The sequence below is a fragment of the Danio rerio genome, chromosome 15 (genome assembly GCF_049306965.1).
Source record: "Danio rerio strain Tuebingen ecotype United States chromosome 15, GRCz12tu, whole genome shotgun sequence".
NCBI classification, from domain to species: Eukaryota; Metazoa; Chordata; class Actinopteri; order Cypriniformes; family Danionidae; genus Danio; species Danio rerio.
Window position 1 is genome coordinate 25,792,543 of NC_133190.1, and position 23,931 is coordinate 25,816,473.

At 33.2% G+C, this 23,931-nt stretch overlaps 1 protein-coding gene and 1 long non-coding RNA gene across 5 annotated transcripts in view; one reads left to right on the forward strand and one right to left on the reverse strand.

The window, feature by feature from the left end:
* Window positions 1–16,746, reverse strand: part of mcamb (melanoma cell adhesion molecule b) — a 70,988-nt gene extending 54,242 nt beyond the window's left edge. For 3 of the 4 annotated variants that reach the window (XM_073922803.1, XM_021481353.2, XM_005157570.3), the window contains exon 1: window positions 16,609–16,733. In XM_073922803.1, the coding sequence (XP_073778904.1) occupies window positions 16,609–16,660 (52 nt within the window). In that variant the 5' untranslated portion in view covers window positions 16,661–16,733. 4 annotated transcript variants of the gene reach the window in all.
* LOC141377839 (uncharacterized) lies at window positions 16,617–21,406 on the forward strand. The gene is made up of 3 exons (XR_012390836.1): window positions 16,617–16,939; window positions 17,318–17,668; window positions 17,748–21,406. It is a non-coding gene; the product is annotated as an uncharacterized lncRNA (long non-coding RNA).
* Window positions 21,407–23,931: the final 2,525 nt, after the last annotated feature.

The window sequence follows — 23,931 nt, forward strand, 5'->3', positions numbered from 1 at the left end:
CTCAAAAATTATTTTACTTAATGGATTTTACTGAGTCTACTGACAGTATATGTTACAATTGTGATTGAATTGTTTGTTTATTCGTCATAGCATGAATTGCCTGTGCATGCAAGATCTGCCTTAAAAAGTTCAGTATAATAAAAAAAACATTTAATTTTAATATTTATCCACTTTTATTGTTTCTACACCACTCTTAAAAATAAAAGTACAGTCTACTTTCATAAAGGGAAACATTTCCATGTTTATGACCGTTGCCTCAATGAAGAAGTTTGAGATATTTAGATCAGAATTTAGTAAAACAGAATAAGACATTAGCGTGATATATATTTGTCAGTACTATAACCAATATGCAAGATAATAACCAGATAGCTAAATGTTCGAATTAATCCCCATACTTAAGTGTTCTTTAATCACATTTATTGTTCCATGAAGAACCTTTGACATTCAAAAAAAAATTTTTACAGTCAGAAAAGCGTATTATATTAAGAATGCTTTAGTAAACGTTTTTTGGGAAACTATACTTTATTTAACATAGTGTAACACTTTTTCTGTGCCTATTATATCGTGCATTTCCCTCGGTTCACTAATTAGGTTCTCTACTAGGCAGCTCTATAAATTTAGAAAGGGAGCTTTAATTCTAGATTCATTGCCATGTGATTATTAGTAATTAAATATATAGTTGTGTGTGTTTCACATTTTAAGGGCTGTTGAAAGACACTACCTCCATTCAGAGGACAATCACCCTCTAGCTGTCCTCAACTCATAATTTCCATCCTGATCTCCTGCACAAGATGATCCAGAGCTCTATTTTAAGAATGCGTCATTGCTAAATAGTTTCAGAAGACCACAAAAATGAGGCCAATCATGATAGCAGTTTACTTAACTGCTGCCATGCAGGCTTTAAATTGAGCGTTAAACCGCTCACGGTGAAACCCAATGGCACGAGACAGCAGATTCAACACAACATGATTTACAAAACATAGGATAGTTTTTATGTAATAGTTCAGATTTGTATGCTGACACACTGATGTTCTCCAAAACTGCCCTGCAGCTCTGTTTAAAATCATTTGACCATGCCCTGAAAATATTTACATTTCTTAAGTATACATTGTGAAATATCACTTGCCAACCAAATATTCTGAATGAACTCATAACAAACTCAAGACTGATGTACAACTATAATGACGTATTGTGCCCTGCAGTACTCCACCATCCAAACTGACAAACCACTGATCTAAGTGGCGTAAAATACTTGATTTCATACCACATTACACTGATGTAAAGGGATTCATTAATACAACTCAGATCCATTTAATAAATAGACCACTTTAGACACATGCACTGTGACCCATTCATAGCAAACAGCTGTAAACTCATTCTTCCCACATCATTTAAGCATTCTTTTATATTTTTATAGTTTGGTATGCATTTTACTTTGTTTATATATTGGCCAGGTCATCCAAGATGTATGTGAGGGTTTTTTCATCAGCTAAAGAGATTTTTTTTCCAGACATTCCTCTAACATTTGCCACAAGTTTGTATATGGTCCAATGTCCATATTTAAGCTGCCTCAAAAAATTTTTTAATCAAAAATAAATGATTATACTAAACTTTGCGGGCTCTGTAATATCCATATATCTCGTATGGATAAAATAAAAAGTCTACTTCGTATTATGCTCTACTGTTTATTTCATGGTGCCGGAAAATACATTGTCTGTCTACATCATTTGGATGAGTGGGGAAAACTTGAATAACAGCATGGTGAGCAAGTCGGAACCTTAAAAAAATCTGGAAGAAATCTGAAATCATTAGTTTTTGGAAAGTGATTGTAATTTATTCATATTTATTTTATATTTATATGTTCTTAATAAAAAAAATTTAGAAATATGATCATATATATTGCATTAATTTACAGAAAAGGTATGTATGTTGATATTGTTTTCAGATTTTAGTCATTTTCCAAAGCCCAATACTTTTATATTATTATTACGTTGGCTTGAGAAAACCAACACATTGTTATCATACTTAAACATATTATTATTGTTATCCTGTCATCAGACCAATTCTATCTGCTCTTAGGACTTTTTTTGCTACAATCCCCAAATTTGGCCAAAAGCTGTGTTCTGCATTAGAGTTTATTGATATATCATTTCAGGTTTATCAAACATATATTTTTCCAGTAAATAATTTTTAAGTGTTATATTTTTCAAAATATGGCAAGTAAGTTTAACTTAACTAAATGTGTACCCGCATCACACATTTAGTAAGCATTATATTTTCCATAAAATATGGCAAGCCATTTTTACATAATGTCCAAGTTCATTTTTTGACTGTCCTAGGGACATCAAGTTGATTTATATCACTCATATTGGCAAGAAGCTTTGATGTATCATCACTAAGCTGTCAATTTTTCCCATACCAACAAAACAGGCAAACCTACCAACTTTTCAAAAACAGCAATATCTCTACATCAGAACATCATAGGGACCTGGGTATTGGCTCATTTGACTCATGCTAGCAAATGGGATTTCCTGTGCACTATCCATGGTAACAATGAATAGCCAAATGCTAACAATGATTAGCTACATGCTATTAATGATTATCTAAGTGCAATAACATATGCTAGAAATTATTACTAAGTATTAAGATTTGATCAAACATGTACATGAGGGTTGCCATTTAATAACCTAGTTTACATTAGCAACTAGATTAGCCATAAACATTTTAGCCATTGCCTAGTGCCATTCCCAGTCCTAGCACGTTCACGTTGTCTTTCTCTAACCAACATCAAAGTTTGTCAACAAACTTTAGGTTCTAGTTATTATTATTATTATTATTATTATTATTATTATTATTATTATTATTATACCGGTTAAGTTCAAAAGCCTCCCAGCTCTGCAATCACAACAAATAAAAAAAAAAATTCACAAAACTTTAATTTACAGGGGAAAAAAATTACATGGCAGTTTTGATTTAAAATTAGGGAGAAGCATTATCAGAATTGTTATCAAATATTATAACTCAGATATTATTAAAGCTGTCTAAATTTAAACCAATTTTTCATCCACATTGTTGCAGTGTTAGTGGACAAAGCTGTCATGTCCACTTGCATTAAGTGAAAAAAATCTTGGTTTGTTTCTCTCTAAAAGTTTTCTTTTTGCATGGCTAAAGAAAGAAAGTCATGTGCATCCTGAAAAAGTAAGTAATCAGGGAATATTCATTTATGAGCAAACAAATCCTTTTTACCGGAAAGTTGTACAAGATTTGTTCACATTAAGTTAGAGTAGCAGGCTTTCAGAATGTTCGAATCTGTTTGACTGTAGCACATGGCCAGAGCTGAGCACAGAGCAGTTCCTCTGAGGCCTCGACACAGCCTCCAGACCTCCAAAACAAGAGCCACATTCAGGCCTACTGAGTTCCTAGCGGGCAGACCTATGGGCCCTGGCGACTTTTGAAAATTGAAGACTTCTGTCTTCAGACCACAATACTGTTTCCTCTAACCATTATACATCATGTGTCCCTAAAAATAAGCCAAGGTTCTGGATAACTTTTTAAACCGGCCTTTGTTTTTGGACAAAATATGAACAGGATGTGACATTATTGTCTTATTTTGGTATTTGTATTACTTGTATGACTTTTTTTTCCTGTGGGACATAAAGAAGGATGTCTAATCTACTCATTTCTATACAGTAAAGGTTAATAGTGACAACAGGGTTATTTTTAGAATATAGCTACTTCTCACAAAAATCAATTCAACTTTAGAATACAATTTGCAGCACAAAATATATTCTCATATGATTCTTTAATGATGCTTTTTGTCATTTTTTAAGCTAAGCACTATGAAAGAGAGCTTCTTGAACATTTTGCTAAACCTCTTATTTTTCAAAAATGAAAATTAATCATAGTTTCAAAAAACATGGTAAATAAAAAGTTTTTATAAAGCTATGCAACTGGTATATGTTGCATTAAATACCTAAATTGACTATGTCTATCATTACCAGTGTTCTCATTCTAAAAGTATTTGTTTGAAGGGGACAGTTGTGTGTGTTTAGTCAGAGAAAGAAAGTGAAAAAAGGATCTGTCTTCTGTTTTCATTCAGGTCATCAATAATATAAAATTAAATATGTTAAAAACTGAGACAAAGTCTACATAATTAATATTTGTTTAAAATTGGTTTAAAATAGCATAATTTTAAAAGAAAAACATCATAGAATTTATTAAAATTTATTTATTTAGCAAGATCACATGGAATATTTCAAAAGGTAAAGACAATTGATTATAATGATAATAATAAAAAATTATATTAATAGTAAAAGCACCAATAATGTTACAGAACATTTCTATTTCAAATAAATACTGTTACAAACCTTCTTTTCATGAAAGAATTGAGAATGTCGTCGTTTAAACAAAAATAGTAAGCAGCAAAACCTTTTTGGTATTGATAAAAATAAGAAATGTTTCTTGAGAACAAAATCAACATATTAGAATGATTGTGTATGTCATGGAAGAGTGTGGTAATACTAATAATTAATCACAGGAATAAATTACAGGTTAAAATATATTTCAATAAATAAATGAATACTATTTCATAATAGTACAGCTTATACCTTTACTGTCACACATAAGGGATATTTTACCAATCCACAACTTTTGAATGCTAGTGTCATTTTTTCACTTTTAAAATGTTTTAAACATTAAAACTTTGAATATACTGTATATAACAGATTTGCTGGCAGTGAACTTTGTCTCAAAATGCATCACCTTCATGCTGAAATCCACAGCTAGAACTGTAGCTTGTTCTACAGATCTCAAAAGCAAACATACATTCACACAAACTGCTCAGCAAGACCGCTTTTCCAACCCACATGTAACCTCCTCCATCTGGAAAGATCCCAATGCAGCCACAAAGTTACTTCTTGTCAAAAAAGGAACACTTTTGATTACTATATTGGACACCATTTGACCCCCTTTGCTCTCTGATTAGTGGACTTTTCTATACAGTAACATGGATAATGTACAATTCTGATCAAATTCTACACTATAAAAAAAATATTGTAAAGTTTAAAGTGTTACTAGCAATTTTGGTTGCCAGTAATACAGTAAAATTTACAAGTGCACTGTACATTAACAATTGCAACTGTGTTGTAGTTTTAAAGCACAATTGTAATTATTTACAGTGCAGTTTTACAGTTTAAAGTTGTAAATTCTACAGTATTAGTGGCAATTTTTATAGCATTGCTGGCAAAAATTTACAAGCACATTGTAAATTAAAAATTACCACTTGCCAGTAATACTGTAAACTTTATGGCAATTACAGTGTACTATTAAATATTATTAGATTAATCATTCATTTAGTTTAACATTGAACAACATCTGAGCTAAATTTGATTTTAAAAAGTCAGTTTTTATTTCCAGAACATGACTGATGTGAAATCCAGCAAAGCAAACAACGGCTGTATAGTGGAGCTGGCGTACTCCAATTTTAAAGAAAACCACTGAATTTACAAAAAATTAATAAATTTATATATTTTTGTTCGGGTGCCAGGTAGATCCAAATCTACCAAATGCAGCATAGAATTTAAAAAAATTATTTATCTGAGGGTATGCCTGCATTCAATCAATACAATCCTGATGGGAAAAAATCAAGTCACACCTGCATTTCTTTACGTTCAGTAAGCCGTTTCACTCATCATAATTATGTTTAAGCCTACAAAAACACTGTCAAAACCTTTTTTTCGGTGTAGTAACACACAACCACATTCTCAAATGTTGACAATAGCAAACAGTGGAAGTATATAGGATAGGTTTACCATGTGCGGGTCATAAAAGGAAATGAGTCTGAGAGCAGACTCGATGTTGGAGTAATCGTAGTGAATCATATGACTCATTTCTGTAACGCAGCAGGAGGGCTGGTGTGATGGGGGTGGCCTGGACCCGCTGTCTGAAACTTGAACTTCAGCAGGCTCTCTGATTGTTTGAATGCCAGCTGTGGGCAGCTGTTTGCTGGGACCGCTAACAGAACAGGGAACGCATTATGGGAACATGTCCAGAGATCTGCAGTCAGTTTTGGTAACATTAAACAGCTTTTGGCTACACTGCAAACACATCTCTTAATCAGTATTTAAGAAACGACATCCTTTAAACAAGATAATATTTGAAAGAGAAGACTGCATATGTGGCTTGTTTTTGAGACTTTATCTTGAATTAAGTTTATCTCAGAAAATTGTTGTCTTAAGTTTTTAAGGTGCTCTAGTAAACATCAAAATTATTGTAATTACATTTTTGTTAAGTAAAACAGTATCTTTAAAACAGTGTAATTACACAAGTATATGAAAAATATTCACAACATTGAGTTTGGGTTAGGGTTATGGGTTGATTTAGGGTGTATGTTGCAACCCAGGATAATTATTGATATGTACCCCTATCTACATTTCTGGAGATCGCGAAATGCATCCTAGTAGATTTTTCAGTTTTTGTTTTTCAAGAATCCACCGAGGCCACCGTGTACACTTTTCCTGATCTCAAATATGTCTCGTGAGTGCCATTCGCACTTGCTGTTCTCACGTAAATCCACCAGAGGCTGCTATCGACTGACTGACTAACCGACCGATCCCGCCATCCTTCCCCTTGCCTAAACTCAACCAATAGTTTTTTTTAAAAGCACTGATTGACCTGCCACCTTCCCTAAACCCAGCTAACAGTGCTTTTAAGTAATCCAGAAAAAGAAAAGCCCACGTGGCCACCTAATTTCAATCACAATTTTAGATCTCACCATGTTCTCACCCTGTTATTTACTTATCTATTTTATTTTGGACTTTTGTTTAACCTGCTTTCTGGAACCGTTCATTGCCGGACTTGAACCCCATCAGCATGGTTAACTCCTCTTTGCATCTCTAGTCTGGTAATAGTGGAAAAGCCATCCACATGAAGGTAAGCAGTTAGCAGGGAGACCGAAAAGAAACAGAAGCCGTTGGTGGTGTCATACCTCTTCATAGCATTTATTTTAAAAATGAAATGCAGCCATACGTAGCTCTGGATACATAATTCGCGCTCTCCAGAAATGTATGTGGAGGTTCGTTTTCACAATGACCCTGTGTTGGTATTTTGGATTCATTATCCAAAGATTTTTGTAATTTTTTAAGGAATTTCCTAACTATTTAACCTTTGACAAAAACACTGTTAAATAAAGCTATCAAAATACCCTTATACACTATTTAAAAGTATCTTGCTGCCTTATTGTTTTAGGTAATCAAATTAACTTTTCTAGTCAGCTCAACTCTCATTCAAATGACTCAACTAAAAATGAACGTTGCATATCTTAAAAAGCATAGTTGAAACCTGATTAACTTATTAAAATACCAAACATTTGTAGTCGTGACTTTTTGTCATCAATCTTACAGTGTACACAGAACCCTACACAGTAAAATATAATCTGACAGCCGACAATTCTTTTCATCTGCTTCCAATGCAGACTTTTATTTCACATCCTTTATAGCTGCTAATAACATTAAAAGGCTAAGCGCTTGATAAAAATGAATGTAAGCAGTTAGCAGGGAGACCGAAAAGAAACAGAAGCCGTTGGTGGTGTCATACCTCTTCATAGCATTTATTTTAAAAATGAAATGCAGCCATACGTAGCTCTGGATACATAATTCGCGCTCTCCAGAAATGTATGTGGGGGTTCGTTTTCACAATGACCCTGTGTTGGTATTTTGGATTCATTTTTCAAAGATTTTTGTAATTTTTTTAAGGAATTTCCTAACTATTTAACCTTTGACAAAAACACTGTTAAATAAAGCTATCAAAATACCCTTATACACTATTTAAAAGTATTTTGCTGCCTTATTGTTTTAGGTAATCAAATTAACTTTTCTAGTCAGCTCAACTCTCATTCAAATGACTCAACTAAAAATGAACGTTGCATATCTTAAAAAGCATAGTTGAAACCTGATTAACTTATTAAAATACCAAACATTTGTAGTCATGACTTTTTGTCATCAATCTTACAGTGTACACAGAACCCTACACAGTAAAATAAAATCTGACAGCCGACAATTCTTTTCAACTGCTTCCAATGCAGACTTTTATTTCACATCCCTTATAGCTGCAAATAACATTAAAAGGCTAAGCGCTTGATAAAACTGCTTTAAAAGTGATGCAACATGCACAGATCTGAAAGTGATTTCTCCGAATGTACATTTATAATTCATTTTTACATTATACTTTAATCATGTCAGAGGGCTTTCTCTTTTTTAATTCCAATTTATTCATTCATTTTTATTACTGGATGATATCCATATACAATAGTATTTAATTGCACTGACCACCATGTCATTAACATTTGCTTAAAAACTTTAAAGTGCACATGAACTTTTGCAGCTCCTGAAATGCTATCATTTGTGCCATATCTAATGGAGGCATAGAGTAATTACATATATTTAACTGAAAATGCCTAAGCTGCATCGAATCATGCATTAATCAATCCAGACACAAAAGAACTGCGGAGCCTCATATATCGCTGCTCACTTAAAGTTCAGAAGCTTCCAATATCATTAGGAAAGAGTTTAAAGTCACAATTATCTAAATCTTTTTTCTCTTACACTTACTAACACACACTAAGCCCCTTATGAGGCTTTTTATGCTCTTTCTGGGAAGTGAAAGTATTATATTAATGGTCATGACCTGATAAGCAGCATGCTTTCGTAAAAAAAACTTTTGAGTGAAAAGTTATGGCAGAGTAACTTACTGCATTCCAATAAACTGCGCTCTAGACATAAGTATAGCAAGTGATCATTGAGAATTGTATGTATTAGCATACTTGAGAACATTACAGTGTTATCTTAACATGTTTTTAAATGGGAGCTGATTTAATACCCCCAAAAATAAACAATATACAAATTAGAGGATGAAATAGAATTGACCCAAACTTACACTATTAGTTCAACTTAAAAATATCTTTCAGGAAATTCAAGTAATGACTTTGTAACAGTGATATTCAACTCTAAAGAGGGTCGCACAGCTGATGCGCCACTCGACAACACGCAGCACCATGCATTTTGAATTTTAAACATTGATTTCTAACAGTGTATGCACACTGGCACCCCAAGTCAGTGGCTCTCTACGACACCCAGCTATGATACTGTTCATATTTCTGCCGAGCCACAGAGCGCCATCTGAATAGTTTCATATTAATTAACATTCAAATGTGCACATCTGGTGTGCAATATTTCCAACTGTCATGGGTGGCGCATCTGGTGTGCAACCCCTTTAATTCTGATGGACAAAAAAAACTTATGTTTCTTCTAGTTTTACACAATGTAAGGATTAAGACTTACGTTTTTTTTTTTTTTTTTTGTCTTTCTTTTTTAAATGTATTGTTTAATATAAAAAATATTTAACAGCTTGGCATAAAAAATTGGAAAAAATCCAATTCCATAAAAAATGCTCATGTAAAATTTATATTAATTCACATTTACCAAGTCTATAAAAACTTCTGAAATGAGACTTATAAAATGAGGCTCAGATTTTGATTGATATATTCCGATTATGCCAACTTTTTCCTATTAAGAATTCCTATTTCAAATTTTTGAGTAAGATTTATAGTCTAATTACATTTTTTATGCAGTTTTCAAAAAGTCATGATAACTTATTTTATTCTAAAAAATGTGTTTAAAAGGAATTAAAATAACATCAATTTGTTTAGTTTTGGCTAAAATTAATACTTGTTTTGTCTCATTTTAATCTTGAGGTCATCTCATCTTAAGGTCCGATAAGAACACTCAAAAAATTAAGTTTGTTGTTTGTTCAAAAGACGTCACGGTGGCACAATTTCCTCACAGCAAGAAGGTCACTGGATCGAGCCCTGACTGGGTCAGTTGGCATTTCTGAGTAGAAGTTTCATATTTTTTCACAGTTCCAGAGCTCGCAGTTCATTTTGCTGTGACGACCCCAGATTAATAAAGGGACTAAGACAAAAAAAATGAATAAAGCAATGCATGTTTGTCAAACTACTTATTTCAATTGAGCTGAAACATAACTCTTGAGTTTTTTGGGGGGACAACTTAATTGTTTTATGTTAAATCCACTTACATTTGTAAAAATTTATTAGTTAACTTAATTCCTTCATGTTGTCCCAACACAAATCGATTGAGTTGAAAAAAATGTTATAGTGAAGTTTGCTGTACTATTATGCACTGTAAAAAAAAAAGTGTTGATTCAGCTAAATTTAAATGAGTAGTTCAAACAAGCACCAAAAATATTTCTGAATGTAATACATATAAAATTCATATATTTAATTAATTATAAATGTATGTATGTATGTATACATATTTTAAAATATATCGTAATTATTATAAAATCCCACCAAAAACAGGACATTTGAATAAACAAATCTCCTTAAAACAAAAGGAAACCAACTTATCAATGCAATTATGACTTTTCTCCAAAGCCCACTAAAACACAAGTTTATAATGCAATAGTTTAACAAGAGTGCTGGGCTTTTTCTGCCGGCAGAGATCTGGATTCTGTCAGCCTATAATCTCAACAATACTGCATTACCCAGACAGATATTTATACAACACTGATAGAAACAGAATATCATAGCCAGGAGCACGTTTCTTCTTCTGTTATAAGAACGAATTGATAAAGACTGAACAAAAAAGAAATGCACATCCAGGCATCATAAGCCTGCTGATTATTCCTGGAAACCGCATGGCAGGAGGCCACACTGGAGAAGCTGTAGATCTGAGCAGAGACACAGAGCAGCATAAAGGGGAAATGATTGAACACTAATGGATGGTCAGCTGCTATCCATCACTCAAATAAAGCAACAACAAACACTGCAGACCCACTGGACTGAAGCACACAGTGAACACAAGGCATGCAGCAATTATCACTCATGACATGTGCTTCTGCCACTTAGAGGACTCTTTCTCTTTGGCTCCTGCATAAGGATTGACTGTATGCTTATTCTGAAAAAAACTCAAGCAAAGAAGAAGTCTAATCTCAAGTTAATGACATTCATCCAATTATTTTTTAGGCTTAGTTCCTTTATTAATCAGGGGTCACCACAGTGGAATGGACCGCCAACTTATCTAGCTCATTCGCACACATACACTCCAAACAATTTAGCTTACCCAATACACTTACACCGCATGTCTTTGGACTTGTGGGGAAAACCGGAGCACCTAGAGGAAACCCACACGAACACGGGGAGAACAGGCAAACTCCACACAGGTATGCCAATTGACTCAGTCGAGGCTCGAACCAGCAACCTTCTTATTGCAATATACGTATTGTAATAAGCTGTTGTTTTTGGACCTATTTCTTTTCTTAGAAAAGAAATAATGGATTTATAGGTGCGCACTTTAACTCCTTATGTGCTCCAAACTTTATTGAGACATGTTGAATTCTTCTTCAATGATTTACAATGTTTCCAAACTGCTTTATTAGTCAATTTTTTATGTTTTATCTATTTTATTCTGTAAATTTGCTTCTGACCATGACATGATCACGCTAAATGGTTCAAAGTGACATGTTTAAGGAATTTTATGCAACATCTTTCATTTATTCTCTGAGGTAAGGCAAGATCTCCACTTCAGTATCATACTTGGACTAAAAATGTGCTTAATGCATCAGTAATCTATTTAAATAAACCAGAAGAATTTCACTTGAATGAGCAACTTTACAATTTAAAAACTGTAGCACTAGCATGTTTTCAAAAAACACTATTTCCTCATATTAAACTTGAACAATATACAAAGACCTTTTCTCTTTTACTACATGCCTTTGTAAGAATAAAAGCTCATCATTTTTGGCATAGTCCTGAGATGGAGAATGGCCTTTAACCCTTAATTAGCTGCTGACCAGAAAGGCACTTTGTTTCTTTATCAGCTTAAATGTTGAGACGATGAAACTGAAATGTTGTAAGTCATTCAGTCAGTGACTCAGAGAGGAAGGCATCTCTTCGTACCAAGCACATAAAAGCGGCTGTAGTCACAGAAGCTTTGTTCACTTTATGCTCAAACACACAGTCAAACCAGACAGCAAACACAACACCATATATGAGTAGAGAACATGTTCACACTGTTTTATGTTCATCTCTAATCTCTAGGAAAATATGACTGTGTGGAAGAACAACTATTTGTCTATATAAAATACTCACAAACTAATGGCATGGTTGACCCAAATTTAAATGCCATAAAAAATTGTCTGGTGGTTTACAACCTTTATGAGTTTATTTTATGTGTTGAACACAAAAGAAGATATATTTGAAGAACGCTGGATCCTGGCACTCATTGACTTCTATAGTAGGTAAACAATTACTATGGAAGTCAATGGGTGGCACAATATTTTCTATTTTGTGTTGAACAGAAGAAAGACATTTGAACAGGGTGAAGGGTATGGAACGATAGCAGACATTTCATTTCTGGGTGAACAGTCCCTTTAATAAACAACTCTGAAATGTGGACTGTTTTATCGCATAAATTGTATTTGCTTAATAATAAATAAAGCTTTGAATAAAGCTTTGAAGGTTTGACTCTAAAAATAATACATACATTTGCTGAATCCATAGCAGGCTTTGATTACCTAATTACTTAAACAGATCAAATGCAGTAAATGCAATAAGTGCTGGGCATTTAGAATTACTGGGGGGACATTTCTGGATGATATTACACAGATAAAAATCTAATTTTCCTAACCAGATCCATTTATATCAGAGTACTGAGCTATATTGGCTCTTTTATCTTTTGGAAAAGAAGTCCTTAATCAAAAAGTGAAAAAGTAAAAAAAAAAAAAAAACGAAACAATAATAATAATAAATAATACAAATATTAAATAAACACTAATTTATTATTAATATTATAATTAGTAGTAGTAGTAGTAGTATTCATTCATTCATTTTCTTTTCTGCTTTTTCCCTTTATTAATTAGGGGTTGCCACAGCGAAATGAACCACTAACTTATCCAGCACATATTCAACGCAGAGGATGCCCTTCCAGCTGCAACCCATCACTGGGAAACATCCATACACACTCATTTACGCACATACACTATGGCCAATTTAGCTTACCCAATTCACCTACAGCTAGGCATGGGACAATAATCATTTTCAAAGTCAGTTTGGAACAGTCAAGGTTTTAAAATCGCCAACATTTTCTGTAATACCATTCCTAAGGTATGTGTAAGATTTTTAATTTACGTTTTTAGGACAACAGTATCTCCACCAAAAAAGATGCTGTTTAAGTTGTAAAGGAATCTGTGTTTTTGAAGCAGAAGTCAATAATTCATTTTAATTATTCAGCCTGACATGTTTACTGCTCTAAAATATTTGAAATGTTTCTCAAAATCAAATATATTGAGGCAATGGTAAAATAAGAAAAAGTAAAGGTAAAAGGGTGGATTAGTGCATTTCAGGTTGGAGAACACAAACAATGGAAAAAATATTTTGGGGGGAAATAGCAAAACTAGAAAAGGTAGGCATGGGAAGATAACCGGTTTTAAGTTTTACTGTGGTTTGGAAAAGGCAAGGTATTAAAACGGTTGCATTTTTTTGTTATACCGTTCCTAATGTTTATAAAGTTTTTAATTTTTTTTAAACTATTTATTTAGTTGTTATGGACCTGAACATTGCAGTGGCTTACTTTATATTCAAAGAAAAGAAAGATATCAAAAAATCCCTTTTCAAGTAGTTTTTTTAACTATTGAAGATGGCAGAAGTCAATGGTTTATTTTAATGACTTAGACTGACATGTTTACTGTTCAAAATATTCTAAATGTGTTTTCAAATAAAATATTTTGTGTTCAATGAGAAAAAAAAACACATTTAAAGAGAACATTTTAGAGCAGTAATCACAATATCGTCATACTGTAAAAAACAGTGATTTTTTTTCAAGGTTTTCATACCATCAGAATCATATACCGGATAATTATAAGTTTAGAAAAAAAGAATGAACAAAGTAAAAGGTAGAAAAACTTTTTTTCTTTTTGAATAAACAGCAAAATTGTTATACTAATGTAAAAGTAAAAACTGCAAAAATCATTTCAGCACATTACAGAGACCCTTTTATCCTTGTCAGAAATATGGATTTTATTTTTATTTTTATTCTTATTTTCACCCAATAGAAATCACCTAGTTGATTTTGATGATCACAGCAGTTTAAAACTTTTCTACTTGTATGTGTATAAATCATCAACAGCAACAGGATGTGATGTGCCACACAGATTACGTCAGAGATCCACCAGAGGTGTGCAGGAAAGGAAGTTTGCTTATCTGAAGGAGGAGGAAAGAAGGAGCTCAAACAGGAGGTCAGTACAATAAGGAAAAGTATGAATGGAAAAGCGGAAGAGGGGATAATTACGCCAAGGTGTAAGGAAAAATGAAGAAATAGTGAGGAAGTTTAGCACAGATGTGGGGATAAAAGAGAAAATGGAAACAATGTCACACTATGAACTTAAACAGCAGTCAACAGATGCTTGTGAACAATGAAAATGCTGTTGGTGGAGACGCAGTTCCTTCCTTCTCAGTCCTCACAACTAATTACACAGAAACGTATAGGCTGCTCCATCATTTAACACATTCACAAAACACATCAGCAGCGAATCCAGTGATTCAAGAAAAATTAGATCAGCTCGTGGTAAGCTGTCTTAAAAACACAGGCATTATCTAACCACAGTCCCGTGGTCTGAAAAGAGAACCACATAAACCTGCTACTGTGTGTCTGCCACAAAACTGCTTTCACTCCCCTCACTGAAGTGCAATCGCTAGTCCATAACAATCATGTTGTTTTACCAGTAAATTCCAGTGCTTTTTTGTGTTTGTCTGTTAAACTAAAATAGAATTATTGGCTCTCCTGAAATATTAGATTAGATTATTATATGTTTTGCCCAAATATTGTTTAACTGAAACAATATTTATTTTTAGACATTTTTTAATAACTAAATTACTAATAACTCATTTATTTTATCTTTGCCATGATGACAGCACATAATATTTAGATATATTTCAAGACACTTGTCTTCAGCTTAAAGTGCAATTGAAAGGTTTAACTATGTTAATTAGGCAAGTTAGGGTAATTAGGCAGGTCATTGTATAACAGTGCTTTGTTCTGTAGACAATCAAACAAACTAGGGCTGCACAATATATCCTTTCAGCATCAATATCACAATGTGCGACTCTGCAATAATCACATTGCAGGGATCTAGAATTATAGTTGACCAGACATTATAATTATCAACATACTAATTTCTTATTTTAACCTTTATTATTTGCATGTGTTTTTAAGACCTGACTGTATGGGTTGGAAGTTAAGCCATTTGGGCACATGAAATGAAATGTTTGTAGCTTAAAGATTAATTGTACATTATATAATTATTTACTCATTATTTTAAACGATACAGTGTTGTTGTTGTTGTTGGTAATGTTGGTAGTGATTATTTAATTTCTGCTTCTGAATACTGTTTGACTATAGCAAGAAAATCGTAAATCAATGTTTATTTGTATGTTTTCTCTGTTTTATTTAACTTTGCTTGTCATTTTTTAATATATTTTATTCAGATTTGCTTCCCTACACAATAATCTCAATCTTTACAAGCTATTCAAGTCATCTGCTGAAATTTGATTTATATCGCAATATATATCGTAGTGAATGAAAATATTCCATTGTCAGTTTTTTTCCAATATTGTGCAGCCCAAAAACAAATATATTGCATAAGGAGGCTAATAATATTTACCTTAAATGGTTTTAAAAATTCAAAACTCCTTTTTTTCTAGCCTAAATAAAACAGATAAGACACAAAGAAACAAAACCCTTGCTCTGTTAAACATCATTTGGGAAATAAAAAAAAAAAAAACTAATTCACTGGAGGGCTAATCGTTTTGACTTCAACTGTATATAGCAATAAAGCTAGCTAGGCATATTGATAATAATATACAATACAGAATAATATCATAATTATATAACAAATATATATAAATATGTACTTATAATATATTATTGCTAATAATACTAATAATATAAGGCTTTTATACTAAATATATTTTCACAATTTAAGGATATTAAAACCATACATATATATATATATATATATATATATATATATATAATGTACAAAATAAAGTTAGTGTATAATTTAAAAAGAAATCAAGTATAAATGTATTTTTTGACTAAAAAAGATAAAACATTGGATTAGCTTTGAATGCTGTATTTTAAATATGCATATTTATTTATTTATTTATTATTTTCGTTGTTTGTTTGTTTGTTTATTGCAACTTTTCATTCATATCAGGTATAACCAATATTCTATCATTACAATTTAAACCATGCGTCAATCACTCAAATACTTTACATTATTAAAAAAATTATTCGTGTTAAGCATTTGAATCACCCCGTTAATATTTCATAACCCAATATGCACCACGAATAGTGTTCAGTCTTAATGCCAATGCATTTCGTACAATATTTTCCTTATTTCTCATGAACTAGAAAAGCATCTTACTCTCTTGCACAGAAATCCTCAGCTCAGCCAACATTAGTCTATTTCAGGCACAAACTTTGCAGACGACTGTTTAACCAGATGCTGTCACGCTTATTTGAAAGTTTGCCTTACTTTTGCAGGTGAGAACGGCGAGTCCCGCGAGCAGCAGTGCGGTGTAGGTCATTTCTCCAGATTTTGGTTCTGCTGTTTGGAAAGAAACAATTACTGACTGACTGACTGACCGAGAGAGAGAGAGTGGAGAACCGCGCTGGACAGCACAGGTTTACAGTGAGCGCGCCTGGAGCCCAGAGAGAGCAGTGGGAGGAGCCTGAGTGCTGAGCTGCGCCCTTCACGCCTTCATACAGTAACACACATCAAACACGGACATCGGCGATAATAATTTCTCATCAGCTTAAAGGAATTTGACACATTCATCTTCAAATACGGCTTTAATTCAGGAATAGTGAGTAGCTTTCCTTTAAACCACTTAGTTAAAGGGATAGAATGTACCCATAAACAGAAAATTCTAGCATCATTTGATCCCTCCTTACATGTTTAAGACTGTTTCACATTCATTCTTCTGTTGAACACAAAAGAAGATATTTTGAAAAATGTTGGAAACCTGTAACCAGTTACATCCATAGTAGCCTATTTTTTTCCTACAAAAGTTAAGGGTTACAGATTTTCAACTTCCACCAAAATATCTGCTTTTTTCATCAACATAATAAAGAAACTAATAAAGGGTTCACTGAAAAAATGATGTCTGCAAAACTGTTGCTAATAATTTAGTTTGTATTGAATTTAAACAAATTAAATATAATAATTCATTCTTTTTTTTCAGCTTAGTCCCTTTATTTGTCCAGGGTCACCACAGCAGTATGAACCGACAACTTATCCAGCAAATTTTTACGCAGCGGATGCCCTTCCACCCACAACCCATCTCTGGGAAACATCTACACAGACTCATTCACACTCATACACTACGGACAATTTAGCCTACTAAATTCACCTGTACCACATGTCTTTGGAAACGAGAGCACCCAGAGGAAACCCACACAAACACAGGGAGACAGGACACAGAAACGCCAACTTACCCAGCCGAGGCTCAAACCAGCAACCTTCTTGCTGTGAGGCGTCAGCACTACCTTCTGCGCCACTGCGTCGCCCTAATAATAATCAACTTAATTTGCTTGTTTAAGTTTAGCCCAAATAAATTGCTTAATGTAAAAAAAAATAATCCAAGGAATCATTTTTAAATATATTTTTTTTAGTGTTGGAGCCACTTGAGTGTACATAAAGAATAGGTTAATTTGCGTTTTTTGTGAACTGTTCTTTTAAGGATTTTTTATTTCTCTTACGGGATAGTTCAACATCATTTGCATGCCCTATACTTGTTTCACACATTATGCATTTCTTCTGTTGAACAAAAAGGAAGTTATTTTGGAAAATGTTGGAAACTTTGAACCTTTGACCTCCATGTTTGTTTTTATATGGATGTTGTTGCAGGTTTTTAGATTTTTTCAAAATATCTTCTTTTGTGTTTTGAGTCACTTAATTGAAATGGAGAGTAAATAGTGAGTAATTATTTTTATTTTTGGGTGAACTATTGTGTACGGTAGATTTTGATTTTGGAATTTTAAAACTTTACATTATATTTTCTCTAAAGTCAACATGAAATTAAAATGGACAATTCATATTTCTAGAAAATATTGCTACATTTATTATAGGTTAAAAGGTTTATGTGTGCATATTATTATTATTTAAATTCTTGTGACCTCATAATTAAAAGAATAACTTACCTAGGGAAACAGGTCAATCACATGAGATTGACAAATAATCCATCCAGTCACTAATCCATGGGCAAAATCAGATCCAGCCCTGCATATAAAAACCAGAGTCAAGTGAATCAAAACATTTAGACTTTTTATAATAACTGATGTATAGTTGACCAGAACATGGGACAGACACCAAATGTATTTTTAATCACTGAAATTGCAAAAAAAAAAAGTACATTTTCACATGTTCTCTTAATTGTTTCCTTAAAGATGTATACACTGAAGACTTCATTTACACTGTTTCCTTATCATAATACATTTAGAAACTATGTTGAGAGATTTAGAGTTGTGTATGTCTCTTGCAGTATACCTAACATTTTCTGACGTGCGATTACAAGAGCTTGACCTGATATATTTAACTAACGGAGCCTAAAATCTTCTAATCAGAGCTTTCTATATTTATCAGCGGTCATTATAAATGCTATTGCTCTTGATAATGAGGCTTTTAGTTTTTAAATAGTTTCTAAATTGACTTTATTTGAGCTGTCTACCATTAGTGGATGAAAAACAGATTGGGAGCCTGTAATCTGATCAGCCATCCAATGCACAACTGCTGAGAACTAATTACAAGAAGGAATATGTATTTGAAAATAGCCTAAAGATTTCCAGTGGGACTATGGCTGAAAATCAATTTGACATGGTTTATCCCCTCACAGGACCGACTAAGTCCCCCTTTGAGAGCTGAGTATGAAAAACTCAAGTGAAGGCAGCATTTGCCGGGGTATTATGGGATGCTGGCTGCAGTTTGTGAGTGTGATGTTGACAGCTGTGCTCTGGAGACAGCTATAATGTTTGCACACCTGGAGGAAAATATGGCACTGCTTTGATGATTAAAACAAGAGATGCAAATTTGGTTGGTCAAGTTTTTAAATCACATATATCAATGTAAATATGTATGTGAGATCTATCGTGGGTTGCCAAAATTGACCAGTTATGTTCATCAAAAAAATTAAAATATTCTCATTATTTACTCACCCTTTAGGAGTTCTTTAGAAAGAAGATACTCTGAAACAAACTGGAAAACTGTAAACACTGACTTCCTTAGTACACTGTAAAAAAAAATCAGTTGTTTTATGTTTTTTTTTCGGCTGTTGGGGTGCTGGAAAAAAAAAAAGTAAAATAACAGCGGTATAATTACAGAAATTTACCATAAAATAACAGGCTTTAAATTACAGAAATTTACCGAAAAATTTTTTTTCTGTAATTTAACATCTGTTATTTTACGGTAAATTTCTATACTTTAACGTCTGTTATTTTAGGGTACATTTCTATAATTTAATGCTGTTATTTAAGGGTGAATTTCCGTAGTTTAATTGTCGTTATTTTAGGGTGAATTTCTGTAATTTACCCGCTGTTAATTTAGGGTGAACTTCTGTAATTTAATCTTCGTTATTTTAGGGTAGAATTCTGTAGTTTAACCACCGTTATTTTAGAGTAAATTTCTGCAATTTAACGTCTGTTATTTTAGGGTAAATTTCTGTGATTTAACGTCTGTTTTTTTAAAATAAATTTCTGTAATTTAACGTCCGTTATTTTACAGTTATTCTCTGCAATTTAAAGTCCATTATTTTACTGTGAATTTCTGTAATATAATGTCCATTTTTTGCAGTAAATGTTTGTAATTTAACACCCGTTATTTTAGAGTAAATTTCTGTAATTTAATGTCTGTTATTTTACAGTAAATTTCTGTAATTAAGCGGCTGATATTTTATAGTAAATTTCTGTAATTAACATCCGTTATTTTACGGTAAATTTCTGTAATATAATGCTGGTTAATTTAGGGTAAATTTCTGTAGTTTAACCGCCATTATTTTAGAGTGAATATCTATAATTTGATGTTCATTATTTTACAGTAAATTACTGTAAATTCACATCTATTCATTTATGGTAAATTTCTGTAATACTGCCGCCATATTTGTACTGTACTCCCAGCACAAATGCCATTGAACCGCACTAGTCAAGACCAAAGCCAATGGAAAGATGCTGGACATTAGCGCTGTGTATGTACAAGAATCAGAGCAGGCTTAAATTTGCTTGGGTTTTATGCAAGATTTATGCAGAGCTCTGCTAAGGAGCTTTGGAATAAATGTCTAGAAATACCTACTGACATGGAGAATATGGTAGTTTGGTATAAATAAAATTCCTGAAAGAAATTTTTTGTGCTTCTATTTATGTTAAGGCTGTTGAAAACAGCTTACTGCTTGATATTGAAGCCATTTCTTAATAATTAATGATTTGTCTTAAAAAATGAATTTTAAAAACACTGGTTTGTGGTACAAATATATTTGTATAGTTTTATTAAAAGTTTATCTATAGTTTTACAGTTTATTTGCACTTTATTTTCTCATCATGTCCAAACAGTGGCTAATGATTCAGAATTCTCACTCATTCAAATCAGCTTGAAAAATGGGTTGATTCCCACTTCGAAATACAGGTGAAGCTTCAACATCTATGACAGTTGAATTTTTGTGAATAAAAAAATACTGCTTGTTGTTTTATTAAAAGATGGATTTTTAAAAAGTATTTCCTATAGTGACTATTAAAGGGTTAAGAACTGTATATGTTTTCAACCACAGTATACGTAAAATACTGAAAGCATACAATACAATACAAAACATTGAAAAACAATAGAAAATGACATAATCTTTCTGCTGATAAGCCAGCAGATTGATTCATATCTGTAAAGTGCTCATATCATTGTCTTGCTTACTTGAAGTGGTGGAAAGACCCATGCCTTTCCTTCAAAGACAGGAAGGAAGAAGGAAAGAAGTCATTCTTTCCATTCTGAACCCTGGGGAATGTTTTTTGGAGTTGTCTGCTTGCATGAGAGGGGCTTATTGTCTTTTAAACACAAGGGTGGAGGCTGTGAACGTCCGAGGACTGAAGAGGCTCAAGGGCAGAGAGCAGAAGACATTTAGGGTCCATTCTGCGTAAAAGAGACTTCACAAAAACAGCGTTTGTCTCAAGGAGACACTGACATCAGTGGACTTCATCATGGCATAAAGCTGTTTCTGTGGTGATAAGAAGATCTAAATATGTTGCATGCAAAAATGTTAAAAATGCATGTACGTGTTTATTTGAATAAATGATCTCTTAATAACATCATTTAAAAATATTCTTCAAAATTATAAATTTTTGTTTTTACAAATATTTCCCATATTATGTTTAAGGAACTTTTCACAGTATTTCCAATAATATTTTTCAGCTTGAGTCTTAATAAGTCTTATTTGTTTAATTTGGCTAGAATGATGTTTATTAAAAAAAAAAAAAAAAAAAAAAAAACATTTTAAGGTCGACATTATTAGCCCCCTTAAGCAAAATTTTTTTTGATCGTCTACAGAATAAATCATTGTTATGCAATGTGTCACAATCATCAGTGATCCAACCCTCATAGATTGCTGGAGAACACCCACTTTTACTTGGTCTACAATCCTGTTACCAGAAGAACTACAAATCCTGTCATGCACCACACACACACACACCTGTCCCATTTCTCATTTGATTACACACATACACAGCTGAGAGCTGCTCAAAAACTGATTACAGGGACTATATATACAGCACACAAACACAGACCTGTCTTGTCACGTTGTAATTATACAAAATGTCTTCTTGTCTTCTCTTGTTTAACCATGTTTTGACCCTTTGTCTAAGTTTATTGTTCCTGTTGTTTTTGCTAGTGGTGGGCAAAGCGAGGCTTCATGAAACACTGAAACATTCATTCATTCATTTTCTTTTCGGCTTAGTCCCTTTATTAATCAGGGGTTGGCCAACTGACCCAGCCGAGGCTCGAACCAGCGACCTTTTTGCTGTGAGGCGAAATCACTGAAACAGTTGAAGTAAATGAGTCAAAGCTTCAAAATGTTTTGAAATCCATCTCTACGGTGACACCTAGTGCTCATTTTATTATGCATCGCTCTGGAACAGCTTCAGAAAAGAAACAGTTAAGCAAATTGAGGTATTAAACCCCACGTTGTAAAGTTGAGGTTTCAAGTGATTCAGTGAAGCAGTGAGAGTTCCAGGCTAGCATGCCAAGATAATGCGTTTAAATCTAGGGTAATGCAGCTATGGATGATAGTTTTTAAATGCTCTGTTCTGGTAGCGTGTGTTGTTTTAATACTGGTCTGACATAGAAATGAACACTTTGTGAATAAATATCTTGTTTTGGTCATAAAAAGGTAACATTAATGAAATACATCAAGTCATAATTTCAGAGTATTTTTACAAATTGGAATTCAAACTCGGGCCATTTGCAGCACAGTAAATCTGTGCACACACAAAATCCACAAGGCTATTTAAGATTTTTTTCCGACCCTGTCAGTCAAACACAGATTTGCCAGGTCTCAAAACGCATTTGAAATGACCTATGCTTTGAATCGCTTTAGTCACATGACCTGGGTATTTCGGATCATGATTCGGTGGGGTGTTTCGAAACACTTGTTCTTCGAGATCTCAACGCTGAGTCAAAACATCAGTTTCAAGTCAGCTATCCCTAGTTTTCACTGCCTGCACTGTCCATTCACCTGTTTTTGACTGATTCTGGATTACTCTTATGCTACTGTTGACAATTGCCTGTCTGATAAAGCTTCTTAAATAAACTGCACGAGGATCCTCACTTCAGCATCACCCAACTCCTTTGTTACACAATGACTTGCCTAATTACACTAACCTGCCTAATTAACATAGTTAAGGCATTATATTGCACTTTAAGATAAATATCTCAAAAAACATTTAGTAAAATATGCACTGTCAACATGGCAAAAATTTTTAAAAATTAGTTGTTAAATTTATTACGTTTAGAAATATGTTGAACAAATCGTCTTTCTGTGAAACCGAAATTGGGCCAAACATATACAAGGGGGTTCATAATTGAGGAAGAGTAATAATTCTTATTTTAACTGTATTTGAACATTCAATATCTTTTGCGTGTCGATGATATTATTCTGAGTTTTTAAGTTTAGAGGTCTTGGGAACAATTAAAAGAAGTCCACTCTGAGTGAAGTTCACCAATTATTGTCCATCCCTTCATTCAAAGTAATCAATGCAGTGGAGCTGTGATAAACTCTTCAACTAAAGGCTATAAGGCAAGAGAAACATGGCTTAGAGATTTCAGAAAAGAAACAACTTTACTGAAAAACAGAAAATCAACTTGCAAATCTGTCTGGCTATGTCTAGCTAGCTTAAAGGAAAACATCTTACAAAATGTCTAAAGAAAACAGAGATATAAACTTTTCCATAATAGATATAAATATTTCTACAACGTGCGGAATCGGTATTTCCTTTGTTTGTGGTAATCTGATAGAAGGATCACGCCCTGGTAAAAATGACAACGCTGGGAAGGCAAACTTTCACAGACTAAGAATATAAACCCTTGGGATTGTCCAATTGAACAAATCAATATTTTCTCTACCCCTTCCTATGCGTCTTTTTAAGAGTGTTGGACTTGGCTGGAGCCGTGGGCTGATGTGGTATGTGAGGTCGCAGTCTAGGTTGTGACCAGACGACACACCAGTGGTTTCTTCTGTTGAGAGTTTGTGTTTTCCCATAGAAGCTCATGGACCGCTGCACCATTGCTCTGTCTAACTGACTGGCTATTAATAGTTCTCCTTATATTGCTTTT